The following is a 24,271-nucleotide window of genomic DNA, read 5'->3' as shown; positions in this document are numbered from 1 at the left end:
CCTATAGTTCTTGCACCATGGCTTTCCTGTGGCTCCTGTCCTGCCTGGCTCTCGTCAGCACCGCACTTGGTAAGTTCAAGATCTAACAAAACAGTTCTCACTGGGGGGACCCACATCCTGCTTAACAGTGACTGGGATGAAGGCTGCATGATCTGACATTAAATGTAGAAGTCTATGTAGTCTTTCTGATTAAACCGCAATGCCCGACGAGATGTGGCTTGTTGCAAGAAGTCATGATGCCTTCCAAGTGAAACGGGCTGGCATATTTATCAATGACTCATGCAAGTTGGTTCATCAGAGAACACGAGTTCCCTTGTACAGCTTGTAAGATAGCTCAGCGGGCTAAATGCCTGACGCCCAACCTTCAGTTCAAGTGTTTGGCTCGTAGCAGTGCCTTTCTTTCTTCCACATCAAATAACCAACATTATGTGAGAGAATAGCCCCTATTTAAACATCTAGACCAATTTCAACGTGTTTCGTCTAGACAAGTAGTCAACATATATGTATGCCTTTGCCCATGCGAACAGCTTTTAAATTTCCTTTAGATGGAAACACAACAGATAGAACTGTCCACCGCAAAACAGAGGGTTTAGTACTCTTTTAACTTGAAGAAGTGGCAGTACTCTTCTTTTAGATAAAATAATTATTGAACCTATGTGTGTCACAACTACTAGAAGTAACAGTATTCTTCCTTTAATGGCAAGAAGTGTTGCTTTGCTCCCTTTAACAGCACAAGTGATAATACTGTTCCTTTATTCACAAGACACAAGGACCACTTTTCCTGTTACAGAAAGAAGTACCAGGTCGCCTTCAATTTAAGAAGTTTGATAATGTCCTTTTAACAGCAAAACGTGGCAGTGCTCTGCCTGCAATGTCATGACCTGATGATGTGCTCCATTTAACAGCAAGCAGGGTGATTTTCCTTTACATTGAACACTTCCTGGTACTTTCACTGAACCAGAAAGAAGAGGCAGTACTTCCGTGTATGGCAAGACATGCGTGTGTGCACTCCAATGATTTTTCAAAAGTGAGAGTACTGCTCCTTCATTTGCAAGAGATGCTGGTATTCTTCTATTAAACAGTAAGAAGTAGCAGGACACTTCCTGTAATTGCATTATCATATGGTTCCCCAGAATTCGCATTACAATCCCAACCAACAATAGAGATTGCGTCTTGTGTGGCACTCTGGCCTTGCTCTTCCTCTTAGGGGCCATGGCTGTGCTCCCCTCAATTAAATGCGTGGCATAGTATACCGATGGGGAGCACGGAGAGGACACAGAATTACAATAAATCCTCTTAATAATCTACATATAGGTAGGGGCACCCAATTATAATGGACATCACTGCCATTGCTAGTCAGTGACATTGACCCCATAAATAGACATCTCTTTGTGGCACCCCACTGAAAAGCAAGGGGGTCAGTGAAACCAAAAACAGTGTTGGCAAACCAGCATTTTGGTCTGTGCATAAGTATTAGGAATTCACCATGCCCTGCTATTAGATGACCAGGACAAGAAAGGGAGGTCAGCATTTTGTCAGTATTTCATCCATCTCATCTAGGATTTCAGATAAGTTAGTGTCACCTAAAGGGTTGTAAAATGTATTGAAAGCAGTTGTCTTTCTTTCTGGATTTTTACCACTATTGCACTTACATAGGGGGATTCCGCTGAAGTAATTACGTCCATGGTTGCAAGTTTATTGCTCATTCCAATTATTAAACCACCCTTTGGTCTACCCTTTAAATCTTTTGTCGTAGTTTCCATTACGAGTCTAAAACCCACCTTGTGGAACATTTGTCCTAACCAGGTCTCCTGCAGTAAGAATATGTCTGCATTGCGTAATGTCATTTGTCAGGTCTTAGACCCTACTAAGCGACCAAAGCCCTGTTTATTCAAGGTCAAAATTAGAACGTGTGCTCCAGCATCTTTAGGGTCTTATTTAGTGTAATCCTTGCCTGGAGAATAGAAGGAAGCCATGTCCAGTCTTTGTACACTATTTTGTGCATTTCTTCTCTCTCTGGGTTTCTGTCAAATGTTCTTCCTCCCTCTTGCATGAGAGTAATCCTCATGTCAGTCTCATAAATTAAGTAGTTGGGCTTCTCAACTCTCTTGGATATTAAAACATATCTCATTTTTAGAAGTGTTTCCAGGTGTACCATTATCAATATAGTCACATACCTGGATCTGTAGTGCACTGCTTTTGTCTTGGGCTGAGTTGTAATTAAATTCATGAAAACCAGATCTTTAGAATTCAGTACTCGTAGGTCTGGGATCAGGTGAAGCATCTCCAGAACTTTGATCTGTTTAAATAGTCTTAATAGTTCCTGCATAATAAAGCTTTTGAATTCTCCTTGTGTGGGATCTTCAAGTAAGTTATTGCTTGCCTGTTTAAATATGACCCTTCGCTCACGGTTCATCAGTGGAGGGTCTTTATGTATACTCCCATCCCTCACCGATTCATGATCTAGATGTGAGAGCCAATCAGCAGCATCCTCCTCCTCCATAATTGGAGTCATGTTTCTCATAGAAGGAAGTGGAGTATCTGGGCAAACGTCACCTCACTTGTCAGGTTTAGTTAGCAAACATCTAGGATGTTACAATGTTAATTCATATTCCTCATAATTCTGTTTTTCTGTTTCTTACTCCTGCCTAATTGAGCCTAATTGAGCCTAATTTGGCAGTGCTTTTTGAATTGAGTCTTGGTGACTGTGCAGATGAAATCTTTCCATCACTGTGTTTCTGCATTAAGAAATATGTAGAGTGGTGGTTTCCCCTACTACTGTACACAACCTTCTCAGTAAAGATGGCAATGGGTTCAATTTTTTGAAAGAAAATAGCTTTTTAACCTCTAGAAGAAGGGATATCTCTAGAATACCTCCAGATCTATTCTAGAAAAAACATCTTTGCCAGCGTTAATGTCTGAATTGGGCAGATTTTCAGAAGTCAAACCAGCGGAGGTGGTATCTATCAATGGTGGGATTTTGTTATCAAAATTCACTCACCTCTAAATTAGGCCCCACATTTAGATGATCATCACTCTGTTATTGTTTGTGTTAATATAGCACACAATTCACTAGTTATTAAACCAAGCAGGGCACCCACCATCTTAACTCAGAGATCTGACCAGGATGGGAACACAGCACTCTTTATAGTATCTAGTTGCTCAGGCCCATCCTTCTACTGGGTGGTGAATGCCAGTGTCACTTACACGATGTGAGTATTTCCTGTCAACTCAGATCTTCTCAGACACGCTGTTTATTGCTGAGTAGACATTTGATACCACAAGTTTTCATTTTTCCCCAGGTTGCGGTGTCCCAGTCATTGAGCCCGTCGTTAGTGGCTTTGCTAGGATTGTGAATGGCGAAGAAGCGATACCAGGATCCTGGCCCTGGCAGGTGTCGCTGCAGGTAATGTAATATGAAGTCAGCAACTACTTGTGGTGGTATTGTTTTTGTGTGTCAAGAATGATTGTTGACCTCTGTGACACAAGTGATTCTGGCCATACTCCCTCTAAATACCCCCTACGCTCACTCATTTTGTGCTCGTCTTCGTTGCAGCAAAGCAGTGGATTCCACTTCTGTGGGGGTTCCCTCATCAGTGAGCAATGGGTCGTCACTGCTGCCCACTGCTCTGTCACGTAAGTAGAACGTTTCTTCATCATTGTATGTCCAACACCAGAGAACAGTAGGACTTTTATGCAGCATCACAGTGCCACCCTAGAGCCACTTCAGGGCGCTCACAGATGATTGTCCAGTAGAGTAGATGGTAGGCACAGATAGGGCCATTTGAGATGTCACATCAGTGTTTGAAAGCTCGTCTGAATCAATCAGTTTCCAGTTCCTTTCAGAAAAGAAGGGCCTGAGCTTCTTCTCGCCGACTAAAGTTTCAGAATGTAGGCCCCTGCATTACCAGCTGCCTGGCCCATGATTCTGGTTTCTGGACCTTTGTAGCTCAATCATTACAGTTTTCTCAATGTTGCCAATCATTCCTTTTTCGTCACTTTGAGGTATGTCAATATTAAGGCCGTGAAGGCCCCTCTCCCCTTTTGTGATTGAAAGGATGGGTCACCGGAAAGAACAGTTACCCCCAGACTGAGCACCGATCCCTGAGAAGCCAGCTTCTCTCTGATCTTTCCTTGGAATGGGCTCCACATATTACCACTGTCTGCTTGATAATAATAGGTCAGCGCCTATACCAGTCTAAATACCTGGCTCCTAGCTAAAGACACGGACAGATGGGTTTCTGTGCTCTTGTGTTTACTTATAGTATTTGATGTACCTTTTTTTTTTTTTTAAAGTACTTGAAAATAGCACCACAGCAAATAATCCCCACAAAAGTCACTTCCATGCAAGATGAGAACATGACTGAAGTTAGACTGAAGTGCAATAAAAAAGGGCCTCTGCACTCCAAAATATCTTTAAACTTTTTGTTATCCTAAAAATCCGGTAGGATTACAGACCTGTTAACATCAATGGAGGTACTTCACTTGCAACACATACATGGAAGGTTTTACAGAAGTAAATGCCCTTCTGGCCTGAACCTTACATGCATCTAGCATGTAGGAGTCTCTGTTTTAGTAATGGTAATGTTGGCTTGCCTCTGCTTCACTGAACATGTGAGCTGTATGAACCAGTGGCTTTGAATGTCAGTGAGGGCAACTTTGCAGCAGAGTTTAGAAGCTCTATGAGAGATCGTTAGACCGAGGATGAGTCTACTACCAAGAAGGGCCATACTTACATTTACATACATAAAGGCAGGTATAAGAAGGGTATCTTAAAGCATTCACACACCATATATCAAACTAAAATAAATAAAAATCTGATCATCTAAAATCTCACTTGCACTGAGGATACATTTGGAGGCTTTGATAACTTCGGGTTTACATTTCATTTCTGATTGTATAACTGGGCAAACATCATATCTTTCACTTCATAAACATGTGAAAATGTTTCCATTGATGGAAAATTGATGAAAGACGATCTCACACAAGACAATTTTTCTGCAAAATATATAGCCACAAATGAGTTTGCCCCCGATTTGCTGAAAATGGACCCACAAAAAAAAAAAATGTGCGCCTTTTTTCAATCAGAAATTCTTTGCAAACTAAGTAAAGATTTGGCATCTGTTTTACTGAAAAGAAATCGCACACAAAGTACATTTGCAGGATCCTTTAGTCAGCACTATCAGGGGAAAACTAATAAAGAGTTTTCACTTTGCCTAGACAGCCTGCAGAAAAGGTTTATATCCAGTATTTTCCAGCAAAGTAAATGATAATCATAAGTAAATAGTTGTGAAATAAACTGCATATGAAGGTCTGTTTTTCAGATTTGCTAAGCAAGCTAATTGAAACGTTTCTCTTAGTTTGATGAACATCTCCCAAGCAAAGTCACCAGCTGAATGTTTTGCTTCAGTGGTGAAGATTTGGAAAACCACAAAACTCATTTTTGTGGACTTTATTTAAAGCTAATGCATTGATCTTTTTTTAATTTGAGAACATTTTGCAATTGTATGAAATTGAGAAAATGTAATTGAAATGTCACTAAATGGCTGAAAGCCTGATTTTACTTACATGTTGCTGGTCCCTTGCATGCAATTGCAAACACGTCCAAATCAGAGTGTAAAGGTGAAGAGCAAATGGAGGACACACCGCCTTTGCTTTTCTTTTTACACTGCACTTTGGGAGAACTAAAACACTACCTGCAAACCCACTTTGCAGGCATCGTTTGGTAACAGGTTCCAGTGGAATCCACCTGCTCATTACCAGGTGCTAATGGGAGGCGTATTCCATTGGAATCCATTTTGTTTTACACCTGCATGAACATCTCATTCAGGTGTTTAACAAACTGCTCTCCAGAGGAGTAGGAGGAAACCAAGGCGTATATGCTTCCCTCCTGCACCTCAAGATGGCAGCAAAACGAGCTGAAGAAGACAATGAAAGACTAGCGGCATCTTTACACTTTCCTTTTTGCTCATTAGAAAATGTGCACCTTTGCAATGCTGCCTTCATTTGTATGTTCCTTTTGCGCACCACTTTGAGAGTGTTGAAAATAGCATGTAAGCACAAGTGTTGGTGGTCCCCTGCAATCAATTACCCTTTATTTAAAATGGCACTTTATTTGAAATGGACCCTAATGTATTTTTCCCACTGAAAAACGCTTTACAAATGAGGCTCAGGGTATGTAAAACCCCGATCTACTCTTGCACTCAAGCTTTACCTCACTGAGGTAAAGAGTGCACGAAAAACAGAGTTGAATTCAGTAATGAAACGTTAAAGTAAGAGTTAGAAACATGAGTGAGTTCCACAGACAAGTAGACTGTCTATAGAGATATAGTTATACAACTATCTGAGAGCTGATGGACCACAACAAAGGGCACAATGTCAACAAAGAGATATCGAGGAATTGTGCAAGGCAACAACTTTATGACAGTGCTTGCACAATGTTCTTATCGGGGTACATGATTTGTTTACATTTAAAGAAGAATTGACCTAAAGGGGGCATCCTTTTGAAATGTAAAAAACAAGCCGCATTTTTATCCTTGTCTGAGCGATAGAAATGAAATTGAGACAACAGTTAATTCCACAGACGTTCCATATGAAAGAAAATGCATGAGAGGGTTGGCGATCACCCTTTTATGCATTGCACATACCCTTGCACCTATTTCAATTAGACGCAGCAGAATGTGACATGTGTCTGTGTATTTCAAACTGAATTCTGTTTGTGGACTTGCTATGCAGTTTGAAATGTACAAAATGCCCCCATTTTTGTAAAAAATCACAAAGGCCATAAATAATGGCATCTGAATGTACACAGCTTTGATGCACACATTCAAACGTCGAGAATATGGCGTATCTTTTTTTGCGTTTGTCATGAGATAAACAAGTGCATCTCATCAATTTAACAACAATTAAAAGGGCACCAATGGCATGCGCAGAGGAGATCCCAGCAAAAGGTGGTACACCTAGTGTGACGTGCAGTCACTCAGCACAATTGTTCTTAATTTCGCCTAGTTTTCAAATCCTGATTTAGCAATGTCATTCGTCTACATAAAGATACTAATACGTTATCACTAATAACAGCATTTAAGTCAAAAGTTAAGTCTCCACAGCTATGTTCTCTTTGGCTCATAAGTTCTCAGTGGCAGCTGGTCACAGGTTGTTGCTGAAAATAATTGGTAAATAATTGGTTGAAAAAAGACCTCTCAGAGTAGCCAGTGAAGTACTTTCTGTATATTATGATGTGCTTAGTGACAGGGGTCTGCAACCTTTGGATCTCCAGATGTTTTGGACTACAACTCCCATGATCCCTTACTACTGACAATGCTGGGTGGTCTGAGGGGAGTTGTAGTCCAAATCACTGGAGAGCCAAAGGTTGCAGACCCTGGTATTATAAGGATGCAATGATACATTTTGGTTGATCGAAAGGGCACTGCATTTAGGTTGATTCTAAATGAAACCACAGCTGCAGTTCAAGAAATTACTGGTGTGTGGGTGAGTTTGAGGGCATTTCGATATCCATGGTTCTATTGGGACCTCAAGATATTGATTATTCAGACGAGTATTTCTTGAGGTTTCACTGCTAAATGATATTGGGCACCATTACGAGTTGGGTAGCATTCCGTTCGTAACTTCACCAGAATACTGTCCATCAAAATGACCATTGCTACCACTTGATCCAGTGGAATTACCGCTGGATTGCAAGTGGTGGTGGCACAGTTAATCCCCATTTTTGGGGAGTCCATTGGACTCTATGGGCCATTTTTGGCAGAATGACCACTGGTGGAATTCCCGCAGTAGTAATTCCACTGATTTTGGAGATTTACAGTGGAAAGTGGGAGTATTTACCTCCAGTATGATGCTGGAGGTAAATCCCCCACTCTAGGGCCACACTCACAGCATGGCCGTGCAGTAAAAGTTATTCTGTTATTGCCATTTATTTCCTGCACTGCCATGTAATTAACCCCATTGTTTACACATAAATTAACCCTTGTCCTAACACTGATGCAATTATTACAAACTTAGACCTCCTCTTGTATTTTGTATACAAATGCACTTGGTTCTGAACTTGGGGCTATAGGACTTCTTCTCATCATTTAGACTGGTGAGTTAAGGTCTTGAATATGCAACGCCATTGTGCCATGTATTAAAATAATGAGATGCATTCTCTCTTTGGTCCTGGTGCCTGTCAGGAATCAGGAATGACGGCCCACACTAGAGACAACCTCAGTTTTGAAAATAAATTGCTGTGCAAAGAATGAGATGCTTGTAGTGGGCATTAACCCATTGCTATTCCATGACTGAGAGCCTCTGCATGGCTTCTCTGAAGGGGATACCTTGCCTGTGATTGGGTTAGATCCTTAGTTAATGAATGTCCATCTCTTTGAAGAGAAAACAACACACTGTGTTTCATTAAAACAGCCAGGTAACTACACTTTGAAGCATTTATATTTTATTGATTTGTAGGAATGCGTAAACCATGAGCAGTTGTGTTTCGTAGCACCCTGATTATTAAACCAATTTCACTAAACGAGTAGCATCACATCATTGCTTTGTGACAGGTTGCCAGAGTAGGCCTCCAAGGTTTGCCTATGTATTTGACGCCAATTAATCGAAGGACGATACCCCTGCGCTCATGAGAAATCCTTCTTCAACCCAAAGCACATTTCTGATGAGGGCGATCTGCAATAATAAAAGACTGTTCCTTCTTAGATAATCATATGCACAGGAATGCGCAATATTGGGAGGGCAGGCCTTTCAGAGAAGATGAATAAACATATTCCTTGGCACAGAGAAAGAGATGAGATATAACCTTGCTATATTTACATGTGTTGTCACTTTGCCAAATGTCCATACGGTCAAGACGTTTAGTAGAGTGGAAAACTTAACTTTCAGGTGTGGAGGCTGAAGGTTGCCACCAACAAAATGCCTAACTTTATTTTTAATTGCAGGGTTGTGAATTATAAACAGCATTAATAGCAGGTATTTATATTTGTCAGCTCCTGGTAGATTTAAAACACTCCATTCTGTGCAGGGATAACATTTTGTATTTTTTCAGGGTCTGCACAGAGCCGCAGGTGCACTATGGTAGCAGAGGACACTTGTACCACTATATCATTCTGATGCTGCCTTTTTACCTCTATTTGATTCCATAACACCCAACTTGCGGTCTAGTTTTCTCTTAAATGACTTTCAATGTGTCTTTGGGTTTCTTGCATAATAAAGCATCATTGGCTACTATAGGTCTAGAATTTGCTTAAATCTCTTGGTGGAGAGTGAAGGGTACATTAAGGAATCATGGTTTACCTCTAAGCCAATAAAATCATGGACCTTTACTGTAGCATGCACTTGGACAGAATTCTTTTAGCCTCTCTCTTCTCTCCTATTTCACCCCAGGAGAGATTCCCCACAAAATCATAAAGTCAATATATGTAATACAAATGTTATAATACTATGAAATTAATAGCATCATATTGAAGCTTTTTATAGCAAATGCTGTATTTCTGTAGCTCACAACTGCCCTAATTTGGCAAACAATTAGGATAAGGGATATATGGTAAGTACTTGTGCACAGAGATAGGGATTCGTTCTCAAATTAAGATATTTTGCAGATCTCATTAGAATTTGTATACAATTTTATCCACGTTTCCAGATGAGATGTTTCCATGTTTCTATGTATTTGATAGCTAACACCCCTATGTGAGCTCATTTAAAGATCAGGGCCTAAAATATGCACATAATTATTAAAAATGACATGTAATAGTGGAGTAAGCTGTTGGCTTCTGGATAGTCTCCTAAAATAATCATTGATATACTCTAATGCCCAGTATTGTGCACTGTGTGCAGGCCTGTACTAATCTGTTGTGAAGTAAAGTTTCACATTATTTGTTCTTTTATGGTTTCGATGTTAGAAAGTACCACCGCGTAGTCCTTGGAGAACATGACAGAGGTTCAAGTGCTGAAGCAATCAAGTCAATCGCTGTTGGCCAGGTGAGATGCATGTTCCCTTCAATGTTAGCAGATGTTTTTCGAAGCTCATTTTTGATGTCAGGGGGCATGTCAGGCATCTAGCTCATCCCCTGACAAAATGGCCTGCTGACTACTCCAAAGGCAATATCGTCTCTCCATCTGCTCCAAGAAGAGTGCTCAAGTCCAAGTCTGCATCTCTGAAGCCACCAATAACAGAGCTGAGCTCTTTAAAATCTGCAAGGAACTTGCCAATCCAACGACAGTCTCCTTCTCTCCTCCTCCCTCCCAGACCTTCTGCTATGCCCACGTTTCCTCCAAAACTATGGACATCCTGTGTCATCTGCTCCATCATCTCATCCTTCTCCTGCCTCCCTTGGCCCTTTTTCCCCCACATTCTCCTCTTTCTCTCCCATTGCACCTGATGATATCCCTAGAGTTGTCTGCTCTATGAAAGTCTCCTCTAAACAGGTGCTCCCCTGCTCCACCAGAAACAGCATCACCTCTCTTTCCCCACATTTGTCACTGGCTCCTTCCCTCCTTCCCTCCTTCCCTCAACCCTTTAAGCACTCTCTTGTGCACCCTCTCCTATAAAAGCCTTCAGCTGACCCTTCTTGCCCGGCTAACAATTGCCCGATCCCTATCACCCCCTTTTTTGGAAAACTCATGGAGAGCTGGTCCTCCCCCAACTGACCCTCCTCACTGAATTGGCTGAATGCCTCCATGACAACTGGTCCTCTTTCAGGGAAGCCAGAGACATAGAAACTGCTCTCCTGAACTCCTGCGAAGACCTACTCTCTAATCTGGACTCTAACACTCACTCTGTTCTGATTCATCTAATCTTTATTCTGTGTATGTCACAATCAACCTGTCTATCTTCATGCACTGTCTTGCTGATACCCTAAGCATCACAGACAGAGCACTGGTGTGGCTTACCTCCTTCCTTTCAAACAGACCTTCCCAAGTGCAAATGGGCCCATTTTTATCCTCCAGCACTCTCTCTACCTGTGGCGTCCCTCAGTGCTCTATCCTATCGCCATGGCTCTTCAACATCTACCTTGGCCCCTCTGGCAGACCAGGTCTCCATTTTCTCCCCTCATTGCCAGTATTATGCAGACAACACACAGCTCTCTTTCAAGCTGCCATCCTCTACCTTCTCCTCCTCCATCATTCCTGATTGCCAGAACCCTATTCAAGTATGGTGCTCTGCAATTGTTCTCTGCCTTAATGCCAGTAAGACAGAGATCCTTCTCATTGGGATGCCTGCTCCTTGTTTCCCCCTCACTCTCTAGCCAGACTCCTCGTGTCCCCTCCTCTCAGCCACTTGTGAGGCAAAACACATTGGGATTATCTTTGACTCCTAACTTCTTTCTCTCCTCACATCACATACCTTGCCAAGAAGTCCAACATTGAGCTCCACCTTCTCAGGGGCATTCTGCCTTTCCTCACCTTCCCCCAGAAGCTCATTATCTCCCTCGAGCCCTGGTTCTCTGTAGACTACACCCTGCAACAACCTCTTCCTTAATCTGCCTCTTTCCTCCCTTAGACCCTCCAACTAATCCAGAATAGGACAGTGAGACCTATCCTATATATTTGTTTAATTGGTTATAAAAAACAATGAAATGAATAAATAAATACATGAATAAATCCTTGGCTTCAAGCCCAGCGTCCACATCTTTCCAACCCTAAAATCTCTCCACTAGCTCCCGGTGACCGCCAGGATCAAATTCAAGACCCTTTGCATCACCCACAAGGCTGTCTGGGGCCTGGGACCTCTTTAGATCCAGGTCTGCCTACCTCAATACCTCCAGGCCAGAGACCTTTCAGTCCTCTGATTCAACTCTCTGCAGGTCAAACGTTTCCCCAAGCAGAGTGTGGGAGGTAGATCCCTTTCCTCGGCTGGCTCCTCCCTCTTGAATGGACACCCTCCCCTCCTCAGACTTGAGCCGGATCTTCTTAAGTTCTGGAAACTTCTCAAAACTTCCCTTTTCTCCTTTTGCTTCCCTCTCCCCCTCCTGTGCTAACTCTCGCTCTGCCACTGCGATTGGATCCTTGTCCTCCGAGCCATACAGGGGCCAGACCAGCCTCTACTAGTCCCACTAGAATCCCTGCCAGCACTTTCGCTTGGGCTACCTTTCCTGGACTAGCCGAACTGGTCCTTCCTGTACCCGCACTCATCCGCCATTAACCCGTTTTCCTTTCACACTTGCACACCTGGCCTGCCCAGCAGTGGCCTGCCCCCCTTCCCTCAGGGCACCCCACCCTCTAACCCCTAACCCCTTGCACTTACCTCCTTTTCAAGCACTTGCACAGTAGGATTGTCACAAGGCCAAGATAACCATTTTTGTTGATCTACTTTTGTGATTCCCATGCCACCCCATCTTGTCCTGTGGCACCTGGAAACAGTTGTGGATAGGCACCATACAAATGTCCATTAAAAATAAATCATAGTATTTACTGGGACCAAGACTCAGGTTGTTACCAACTGCCCACTTCACAAACCTGTGCATTTAAAGCATATTCACTGATTGGAATCAAAGCTTCTGTTCTGGAGTGAGGCTCACTCCAAACCTGCAATCTAATTTGTGTACATGAATCTTTGGAATTGATAGAGAAACGCTAAGAACGAAATGTAGAAACCAGTAATAAAACATTTGCTATTTATTAATTTCTCTTCCACTTACTAACTTTGGTTCCATCTGAATAAATCTGAGCAGGAAAGATTAGAATGGCAGACTCTGCTTGGGAATGGAGTCCGAATGCAAATGTAATGTCGCCCAAGTGAGAATGAATGTCTAAATGAACTTATTTTCCCAGCTGACACACAAGGAAGCCGGTTCTTAGTAGCCTTTGTGTAAAGCCTCTCATTAGTGTCCACAGACTCGCGCAAACAATGTGTCTGAGGATGGCAGTGCGAGCAAGAAGGGTGAAACGGCAAGACTCATCTAGTGGGCATTATTGGGAAAGGGGGGCCATATGGTTATGGGTAGAGAATGTGGGGCGCAAAATGGGGATTAGGGGGCTTGGGGAGACAAAGTCACTGTGAATATCAGCTCTCCTGCAGCTCTGTGCTGGGAATAGAGCAGCTTGCACACATATTCTGGGCTGAGCAGGAACAAAGTTAGGGTCACGGCGTAGCAAAGAAAGAATAAAAGCATGTGATTTGAAAAGCAACTCAGGATTGGCACAATTAATGCAAAACCCCTGGACACTGGGTTAATTAATGAAAAGTCACTTACATTTAAAAAAGAAAAAACATTTAGCTTTTTCAGTTTCAATTCACCAGTGTTGCCTGCTGCCATGCCAACCAGATATTCTGGTTTACAGCACCCCTTCTTTCTCTCTCGCTCTCGTTTCTGTGTAGCAAAGGTGTTTCGACGCCTGGTGGCATTTTGAAGCTAATAAAATGTACCAAAAACAAGAACTGTTAAAATCATTTCGGACAGGAAGATTCTTGAAACCTTTGGTCCTGTCAACCAGGCAGCGATGCATCCTCACTCTGATTTGCTGTTTTCTGATTCTCACACTCTTAACTTCACAGGTCTTCACCCACCCACAATGGAACTCCCAAACCATTAACAACGACATTGCTTTGATCAAGCTTGCCACCCCTGTTACATTCTCTGCAACAATTCAGCCAGTCTGCTTGGCAGGTGTTGGGGACAGCTATCCTGGTGGGGAAGTCTGTGTCACCAGCGGATGGGGCAAGACCCGATACAACGGTAAGATCTTTCAGTCATGGACATTTCCGCTATTGCAAAGGATGCGCATTCAATTGAAATCCTATATTAAATAAATGAATCTCAAGCCGGTTAATTTCATGTGTGCTTTCACCAGATAACTATCTACCTCTTCCATAGGTAGTTAATAGTCCAGCCATTGGGAAATCGCCATATTTAACTGGAAGCCACCCAAATCTGTCAGGACTCCCCCATGTCACTATCAAACACATGTCTGCACCATGAGCATAAAAGCGAAACGCATAAAAGTAACCTTAATATCCACTTTAATCGATTTTCTGGATGTTCTTACTGAATACAAGAACATAATGTTTACCTCATTAATGTATTTGTTGAATGTATTATTTAAGTTATATTTTAGCGAGCAATTAGAAAATGTCAACAATACCAAGGACAGTTTTCTCATCACAGTGGTTCCATTTTTCCAACCCTCCAGTTTTGCCCAGTACGCTAATGCCATCAAAAATTTGTATCACTTTCGTTTTTTCAGTACACAAAATGTACAATTCGGGTTTATTTCCTTTAACAAATCACCTTTTAAAGATCTATAGAAAATTAATTTGTAATTTCCCAAATCTAGTGAAAGACTTTCTTTGTCCTTTCAGTAAAATCAAATGAGTAACGAAAATGACCTTGAACACTCGTTATTCACATTATGAAATTACAGAAAGTGATAACAATCTTTGACACAGACTGTTTCAAAATCAGGGAGAGCACATAGGCTTTAACCCGGATGATATCACAAAAAAGAGGCTACATGAAAATCATATAGTGAGTTTAATTTTTAAGGAAATCTTAAAAGTGGCACATAACCAGATACAAGCTGATAAAAGATAAGCCCTGTCAGTCGCTGCACACCATGACTCGTTATTATCTCTTGCGGGTTTCTGTGTTGCTGCAAAAGACGACCATTATAAATGCTCCAGCCGGGTGTGGAAATACAAGAAATGTATCATTTTACTGTAGCAGTGGGTGACATCCAGCATTGTTTCTCCACACGTAGACAACCAGAATGTGCCACTGTAATGCCAGCTCTCCAAAAATCATCAGTGCAATCCATAGACTCATTCAGGGACAGTCACTCACATCATTGGGTGTGCTGTGGCAGGAATGATAATCCTGTGATGGGTTTATCAATCCTTTCAAGGTACAGCACCATGAAAGGACCTATTGTTCTGTCATGAGGCACAGATGGATGGCACCAGTTTAATTGGCTCTGCCAGATTACAACCTGCCTGCTCAGCATAGAATATGTGTCTACCCCGGTCCAAAAGATGAGCCTCACCAGAGCCACAGTATTCCAAGTCATGATGTACAAATCGCAAAGGTTACGCCTTACCTTTAAATGATGCCCTTGAGATATTTTGTTTCTGATACCACAATCACAATATATAACCTATATTGGTAATCTTTCAATGCAATGTCAGAAACAAAGTGAGAAGGCAAATTATATTGCAAGAGAATTATGTCATGCAAGGATGGTGGGAATCCTCAATCAGTAGTAGAGAACATGGAATCTGACAAAATCTTGATACTGGCTTAACACTTTCCTCATTTAGAAAATCTGGATCCTTGTACATGATAGCTATGTCCAATGAACAGAGTATTGACAGTGAGCAACTAAATATTTCCACAGAGGTTGATGGATGTGCCCTTCCTTCTGAGGAGTTGTTTAAGTTGTTATTAATCAGCAAAGTGAAACTGTAAACAATTTAAAAAATCTTTATGCCCAATCCAGAAAACATCTCCTGTTTTCGTCAATTTTTTTCAGAACGAATTTATTAATGTACCCATTATTCTGCACAGGATTTTGCTCCATGCATATTTTAATATTGTGATAATGTGTTATAGACAATACTTTAACTTTCCACGCATAAAGAATGTATACAAATTCGGTGTAAAATGATCAAAGAACAAAATAAAAAGATATATAAACTAGTGTATACAACATCTTAAAAGCATGCACTTGATATGATATAATTTGATAGATTCCTACTTGCAATAGTTACAGATGAAGTTCTGCCTGATAGATCACAGAGCCACATTTATCAGCATTTAGCATTCTATAATCTATAACAAAGTGACCCAAACATTTCACGTATGCATTTTGAAGCTTAGGGCAGCATGTTAGCAAATGGTGGTTGCTTCCCAGGTGTTTGCTGTCATTACACAATCTACAGGTCTTCTTCAAAAGCAATGTTTAGCCTTGCAACTGATACTATCAGAGAAAGTAACACATTGAATGGTTGGAGAAAATGTATGCAATTTAGATGATGGGTATAACAACAGTGATGTTATTGGTTTTTAAAACAGGAGATCATCAGCGGTATGGTCTGGTTAAGATTTCTTCCGAGATATATACTCATCGTTGTTTCTCCAATAGCAGAGTTTAGCCTGTTTTTATATTTAATGAGCAAGCATATTGAAGGGTAAACTTTAGTCAGCGGTCCATTGAATTTTATTCCGTGTTTGTATGGACATATCAATCCGTTCACCCCTCAAGTGTGCATGTGAAATTCCTCTATAGCTATAACTGTAAATTATAAATCAATCAAAGACATTTATTTCAGACAAACACTGCCTTTAAAAAATGGGCACTTGTTTTAAAATGCATAAATACATTAGATAGAAATGATATAAATGCATACCTAAAATAACAATCAAAATACCAAATTGAAATAAAAAAATGTGATGACAAACATCAGTGAATTATAAACGTCTATCTGGCAAATATAGCCCTCAGATAAGATCAATGTTCCTTCTCTGGCAACCCCGATTTATATACTAGAATGATGGCAGTGAATTGCAAATGTGCAAATATTGCTTAATTTAAAAAAAATCCTTACAGTTTACTGTGATCTCATTTTCATCAGAGATCTTTGGACCCACACCATTATTCTTGCATCACATCCTAATAAGAACAGAGCTAGGCCCATGCTATGTAATCAGCGATGATTCACAATGGGAAGTGATTGCAAGTAGGCGAGTAAAATGAGATTCAGAAATGTTCAAATGTGATTTACTTAGGTTTGCTCCAGTCATCGCCAGCTTTGCTCCAGTTTCAGGCTACCTGAATCAGGAGAAGGGTAACAGGCTCGCATCTAAGATGACTACAGGCATCTCCTGATGTTCCTCAGTGCACATCTTCATAAATGAGTCCCGCTACTTGCCATACAAACTTGAGGCAAATCCCGGCCTATTGATCCTTGGCCTGATGTTAAACAAAACTTTCAGAAAATGTGCAAATGTCGTCAACACTTTTCTCGAAAATGTCAAACACGTGTGAACTATGTAAACCATGTGTGATATGTAACTAGGACATACATGGGAGTTCAGGTAGATGGAAGTATGCAAAACTCGGTTCACTCAGACCTAATCAATAAGCATAGTCTGGTCTCTATTACACACACGTGTTTGTCCCATTATTGGCCTTTTATTTCCACATCTTCTTCATTCAGGGAGTTGCATCTTCCCTTCACTTTAAATCAGTATGCAGGACTGCATAGGATTAAAATCAGTCAATGTGGGGCAAGAAATTCGGTATGCGATCCCTTGAGTAGCCTTCAGTTATAGTATCGTGTTCGTCTCAGTACTGTATGTATTTGAAAGCTAATATGCAGCTTTACCCCAATCAATGATCTTCTGAGTGACTATCCATCACACATTCTGTGACCTGTAGTCTTCAATCGAATACATTGGATTAATGTTGGGTGCTCTCTGTTATTGTCCAGGTGCACACGCCACACATTTCAAATGGGGAGCAGCAACCCTAACCATACAGTATGGTGGCGGGAGTCTGATTAAAGCCCAGTGGGTTCATATGCACTCAGGCATGTCTTTCATAGCCAGAATGAACCATAGGTGTCAAATATTTGATTGTCGAGCGAGCAGCTGTAGAGCTGTAGGAGGCGTGTACGGTATTCTGTCTGCCACACAGACACCCCTTCTGCTATAATAATAAGAGTGTATTTTACCTGTCCATTAATATTTATATTGTTTTACAATGCAGATGCCATTATGTTGATTAGACACATTTGGTGTACAGATTTTAAGGTTTGCTCCCCCTGTCGGTTTCATGCATGAACCACACACTAAGCTGAGGTATGTGCAATCTGAGGTCGGGGTTAAGGAATGGCTTTGGAAGCGTAGTTGAACTATTGCAGGATGTTTAACAGCACAGATCAAACCCGCCAGATCACCAATGTTCTTTCTGTTTTCTAATTGTATTGATCTTTTTTGTAAACATTATCCAGTGTGCCATGAGCCAGCAGTACTACCTTCAATAACTTTTCTGTTGGCGCTCAGATTCCTCCCACAGCCACCTAAACTGACTGCTATAACGGGTCACTGCCACTTGGTGCTGCTTTTTGAGTATACCAATAACTTCTTACTTTCTTATGGTTTTGCCTAAGGCAGCTTTAGTAAAACGATTGCTGCAAGGTTCCCACTCTCTCACCTTGGAGACACTTCCCAGCACCAAGCACATCTAGACTAAACAATGCCACTTTGCATATGGTGCCCCATAGTCTGGCATTTGTTCTGTAAGTTGTCTTATCAGCCTTAAAAGCACACTACTGCCTCTACCTCAGTGCAGCAATTTGCAGGAGGTTAATACATGATTCCATATCAACTGGAGGGGTTCTAGTCTGGATACAATCAGAATTACAATAACATGCCAGAAAGAAATCACCAAAAGACCACTCACACCTGAAACAACACATCACATCATCAACTATCATGTGGGCCATGGAGTCTGGCCTTATGAAATACATTACATAGTTGAGCTTGATGGTGAGGTTTAAAACAGCATGTAGATCACTGTGACCCACAGATCAATAGTTGATTTTGTAAAAATATTTACAGCACTACATTTTTACACTGCCCAATTGGTAAAAAAATATGTAAAATAAAAATAAAGTAGAGCACTAGAAGTGAGACTTTAAACAAGCTCACAATACTGCTTTCTTCTTTCCAAATCATGCCCCAGATCCTCTAGACTACCATAGTCTAGCTGTGAAGGAAATACAAGCGTATATGGGATTAAAGATACCATGGCACCCCAGGACACACAGCTGATGCTCTTTTCCTTTACGTTTTACAACACATGAACATTGTGTAACACATCTTAATCAAACAGTACTGTTTTGTTTAGACCTTTCAGGGTCATTACAGTTTGCATTTTATTTTTACATTTAAAAAAACAAGCATTGGCAATGCCAAACGTTTTGGCTTTTGTGTAGGCGTGGAAAATGCATTTGCCAAGCCCTGCGAAGTTGAATTAACTGTCCATCAGTGCTCGCTGCTTTGAAATAGTGTGTTTGTATCTGGACACATAATAACAGTACTTGGTAAATGCCTAAAACATATTCACAAGCCAAAACTGTTGTCTTTGCCAATGCTTGTTTTGACAGGACCTTAGTGAACTACATACATAGTGCTTATAGATCGATTGCCTAAAGTCAGACCTGTTTAAGCAATTATTATTGCACTAGTATTGCATTTACAGTTCCAATTAAGCCATTAACGCTCAGAAGACTGCTTTCAAAATACACTGGCAGGCACTTTGAACACAACATTTGATGGTAAGGCTTGAAAAAGCTAGCTCAAGGAGAATCAAAGAGGATGTGTTTTGGAAAGAGATTATCAGGATGTGGGTGGGAATGGTGATAGGGATTATCATGTCCACGGGTGGTCAATGGGCTGCTAAATAACCAAAAAATACCTACAAGCTTCATATCCCTCTGCATATGCCACGTCTCCCTAGGGATACTTTAATGCAATCGTTTTAGCTTAAAGGTGACACTTAAGCACCAGAAAACTGCCAAAAACTAATAAGGCACTAGTAGAGAAGTTCCAACTCAGCTCACACACCTGCACCTTTTTTCAAAGTCGGCTGTCCAATTTTCTTTTACTACAAATACTTTGATCATAATGGGAGAGCAAGCATCTTGAAGTCTAAACACAGCAGAACATGATGTGGCATAGATGACATTCAGTATAGAACATTAGATAATTTGGCATGTTGGGTACAGATAATCCATACACATGGGAGTGCAGTTTCATTAGGTGGCATACTCTGGAGAGAGTGAACATGTGCACCTAATTTACTTTTGGTTGTATCAGTGATTAAGAACAAAATAAATACATGTGTGGGAGGTGGCTCGTTGAGATGTAGGGTTGCATATTGCACACTAGCACACATGGCATGTTGGACACGTTTACAGATGTTCATGAAAAGTACTCTAAGGCCTCACCTGCAAAGTTGTGTGGGGGGCATATCTGCTTATTCTCACATGACGCTTCTCAACAACACTACTTTTCTTATTCATGTTACAGCCATGATGGCATTTACAGGATTTTTCTGCTTATTTTGTTATCAGCCCTCAATACTCCAAACAAACTTCAGCAGACAGCTCTGCCTCTTTTGACCAATGATGACTGCAAGAAGCATTGGAGCAGCAACATATCTGATCTCATGATCTGTGCTGGTGGCGCAGGCGCTACATCCTGCATGGTATGTATGGATGCCTTTTCCCCCTTCAAGTGTGGCTAGCAGACACCACCGAGAGAAAACTTGTGATTAATGAATAGACTGTTAGTGCATGGGAGGTGGAGTAAATCAACCTACAGCTGTTCTGCCTTTGAGGTCCAATAGAACTGAAAGAGTATGGGCCTCATTCCGACGATGCCGGTCCGGTAACAACAGTGCTGGTAAGCCTACCGGCACCATTGTAACCGGACCGGCATAGTACGACTCTGCGGGTGGGTTAAGTCACGGCCACCAGGGTCAGACCTGGGCGGTGGGGCGGCACCCTCCCACAGCGTTTCACGGAAGCACAAGCACTGTTATTAACGGTGCCGGTGCTTCTGTGGTCCCTATTCCCATTGAGTTCTATGGGACTCAAATGGGAATGGGGATTAACATTTACTGGCGTCTGACTTCCCAGAACGTCGGGGTCATAATCCAGCAATGCCAGGCGCCGGTAAATATTGCAAGTCCGGCGGCAACCTCCGGTAGCACCGGCAAGGTTACTGCCAAACTTATAATGAGGCCCTATCACTTCAGTAAAACGAACTATAACAGTGTTGGTTAGTGTGTTTGCTGAAGTAAATAGACCTGTGATAGCAGTGTGAAGAAGGAAGAGTGAATAGGCGGGGAGCCATGAGATAAGGGGGCAGGTGATAGACATGTAACAGTCATACTTAGGAGGTCAAGAAGAATTACCAACAGTTATGTGTGCTAGATATTAGACATAGGGCCTCATTATGGGTCCGGCAGTAGCTGTGACGGTAAAACCGGCAGGTAGCCGCCAGACCCGTAATGACAGTGATACATGTACAGTCCAGGGAAAAGGCCTGTGGGAGATTCAGCAAATAGAGTTGTAGCCATGTGACAATAGAAACTCAATGAATAGACCTGTAGCTGTGGATTTTAGGTATTGGGGTTCTGTTATCAGTGTTGTTTGAGTGGTACAGGTAATGGACCTGTAACAGTGGCGTTTGAGTGGTACAGTGAATGGACCTGTAACAGTGCATCATATGAGATGCATTGAACCAACCTGTTATGTTGGATCTTGGGATGTGCATAGATGCAAAATATCTCTGCCCAGCAGTGTTCCTTGTGTCAAAGAGAAAACACTTCAAACATCAATTGTCAATAGACAGTACGGACAGTCAATATAAAATGATATTTTTATTTTGGGACCATCTGAAACTAAATTGAGGATTTTACCAGTGAAGCCACAACGACTTCCATGCTTTTACAAAGAGTTTGATGATACAACATTATGAGAAGACACACAATGTGCTTTTATTTTAGAATGCCCCTGTGTTAGTAAAAAGTGCATTTCACAGGCTAATACCACCAATGTGTACCTTTGTAAAAGATCGGTAACCCTGCATTTGGTAAATGTTTTAAGGTAATTTCTATTGTCCACAAAAGTTAGAAAAATGACACTATTTCCATCATTCCTACTTATAAGCAAGTATATAACTATTAAAGAAGATTACCTTTTCCTTTCAACAAGAGAAAGATTCGATTTTTAATTCTGATTCTGAAAGCACTTCACAGCAAACCAACAGCCCTAGTACTCCTTGATCAATGACTGCAGAGAATCTAGGATTTGACCATGGAGAGCAATCTCTGCCTTAAGCCTCTAAAACCAACCACAAAAAAAATATTCTTTAAATGCTCAACTCTCATGGGTACGGCACCCACCCCATTGGACCAGGTATGAAATCTAGGTATCATTTCTTAAACTAAACTCTCACTACACCTTCAAAAGACATTCCAGCCCAAAATCAGGTTTTGGGTTGTTTGAATGAGGTGTAAAGATCTGTGGCGGAATTAACTGTAGTCAATTTTGACACAAATCTGTTTTCACTGTGGCAAAACAACCCAAATAATGCCATACTCCAAACCCCACACCCTTGCCCTACTTTCCTTTTTTGTCCCCGCCGTCTCCGCCACTCCTCCTGCACCTCTGCAGTGTTGGATCCATCCCTCTAACGCGGGTCGGAATCGACGACGCAGGGTCTCTTTTTCATAAATGTTTTTTTAACTCTTTAAGCGGTCAGGTGCAGGGGACACCCCACAACCCCTGCTCGCCTTTGTTCACAATAAAGCCCTTTGTATGTGAGATTTGATTGCAATGATTGTATTTGATCAAATCTTCAATCAAATCTCCCATTTAAACAGATTTTTTTCGGGCAGATTGGGTATTACCGAAAATCACAGTTACAGCTCCACATGCTCAGGAGAATTGCACCTTACGTGGAAATGACACAGACAATTGGCGTGTTAAGAGCCCATGTTCTCTATTTCCTAGACTGTTGTAAGAGTCTCTATCGAGGACTACACACAGCACAACTAAACCAACTGCCAACTGTGTCAGATTTGTTATCCAAAAGACACAGAGACTTATATTGGAATTCACATACAGGGATAATATCACACCAGGTCTGACAACCCTCAACTGGCTCCCATTGCAAAGAGAATAACACACACAATCAACGGTATTAGTTGAAATCCTCCACAAGATTGCTCATAAATGTCTGAACTCTTCCTTAAACAAACATGGCTAAGCTCATAAAAGGTTTACAACATCTACACACAGGTACAAAAGGCTGAAACACAGAGGAATATTGCAGCAATAAGTCTGAAATTCTGCAAAAACATTCACACAACCCTAATAACCAACACCACCCGTGAAGTTCAAATGTAATGTGAAAATCTGTCTCCATGCTCAACATATCTAATACAGATTGGCAAACATAGATTAACCAAATAACCTTCTCTTCCCCCAATGACTCCGATACTTGACTCTACCACACTCATACTTGATAACTAGCAATTCAGGCCCCACTGCCACATGTAGCCATCACCTGATAAACTAGTATTTGCCTTTGTGGCCCTTCCAGAGGTAATGTGACTTGTTCATATGTCATCTTGTATGATGTTTGTTGTACTATGAATAGCCTGCAAACACCATCATTTCTGTAAGAAATAGTGTCTTAGCAAAAGCAACAACCACACTATGTAAACTAATTGTCAACTCAGAGCTCAAACGCTGACTGAATTAGGCAGACTGCTTGGAAATGCACACACATCCCATGCTTTATGTTCATTGTATACATGTCACACCTCTGTACTGTGCTCAATATCCTATTTTGTTTTTCCCAGGTGCTTTGATGTGGCACCGCCGCAAGTTAGAGCATTATAAAACATAAAAAGTAAATGATAAACATTTGGAATATGTGTGGACAAAGGTCAAATGAACTAAGTGGGAAAACTGCAGCATTGTACATATAAGCAGGCAGGAATGACGTAATCACTGCAATTGACAAGCAAGTTCTTATATACAGTATTGTTTCTTGGCACAACCACTATGCATAACATGGACATTTGTCTTTGACTTGCAGGGTGATTCCGGTGGCCCACTGGTCTGCCAGAGGAATGGTGCCTATAATTTGGTTGGAATTGTTTCCTGGGGCAGCAGCACATGCTCCACCAAAATCCCAGCAGTCTATGCTCGTGTGACCAAGCTCCGTGCATGGGTTGATCAGATTATTGCCGCCAACTAACTGTCCACAGCGAAGAAATTGCCCTTTAAATTACATGCCAATAAATGTTGCATAACATTCTGGAAGTGACTGTCTCTTTTCTTTACCAGCATTTTTCACTGTTGAATATTATGGGCCTCATTACGACTTTGGAGGTAGCCATGGCGCAATTAGCGCCATGGCTGCCTCCAAAATCATGTCTGGGTCCGACCTGGTGGAGTGAGGACTTACCGGGACATTCCGCCCTTGGTGGACCCGGTAAGTCCCAATTCCAAATGCCATTCCCCATTCCCATTTGAGCCCCCAAAGGGCTCAATGGGAATGGGGAAGTCGCTAATTACGGGCCTGCTACTTGCAGCCCCGTAATTAGCACCCTGGTCCCCTAACGGGACACGTAAGGGACATGTGGACCGACCACATGTCCATTGCGGTTCCCGCTAAGGGATCTCGGAATTGGGTGGTAAGTGATTACCGGCACCGGTCTCCTTAACGGTGCTCGGTATCCCTTA

General features: G+C 41.6%; 1 protein-coding gene across 1 annotated transcript; it reads left to right on the top strand.

The window, feature by feature from the left end:
- LOC138493203 (chymotrypsinogen 2-like) lies at window positions 1-23,843 on the top strand. Its single transcript, XM_069620363.1, has 7 exons — window positions 1-69; window positions 3,303-3,406; window positions 3,557-3,636; window positions 9,906-9,984; window positions 13,502-13,682; window positions 20,081-20,214; window positions 23,622-23,843. Exons 1-7 carry the CDS (start codon window positions 18-20, stop codon window positions 23,781-23,783), a joined length of 792 nt encoding a protein of 263 aa, XP_069476464.1. The 5' UTR covers window positions 1-17; the 3' UTR covers window positions 23,784-23,843.
- The last annotated feature ends 428 nt before the right edge of the window (window positions 23,844-24,271 follow it).

Source organism: Ambystoma mexicanum, chromosome 10 (assembly GCF_040938575.1).
Source record: "Ambystoma mexicanum isolate Mex_15411 chromosome 10, UKY_AmexF1_1, whole genome shotgun sequence".
NCBI classification, from domain to species: Eukaryota; Metazoa; Chordata; class Amphibia; order Caudata; family Ambystomatidae; genus Ambystoma; species Ambystoma mexicanum.
The sequence above is the reverse complement of the archived record's forward strand: the minus strand, read 5'-3'. Positions and strand labels throughout refer to the sequence as shown.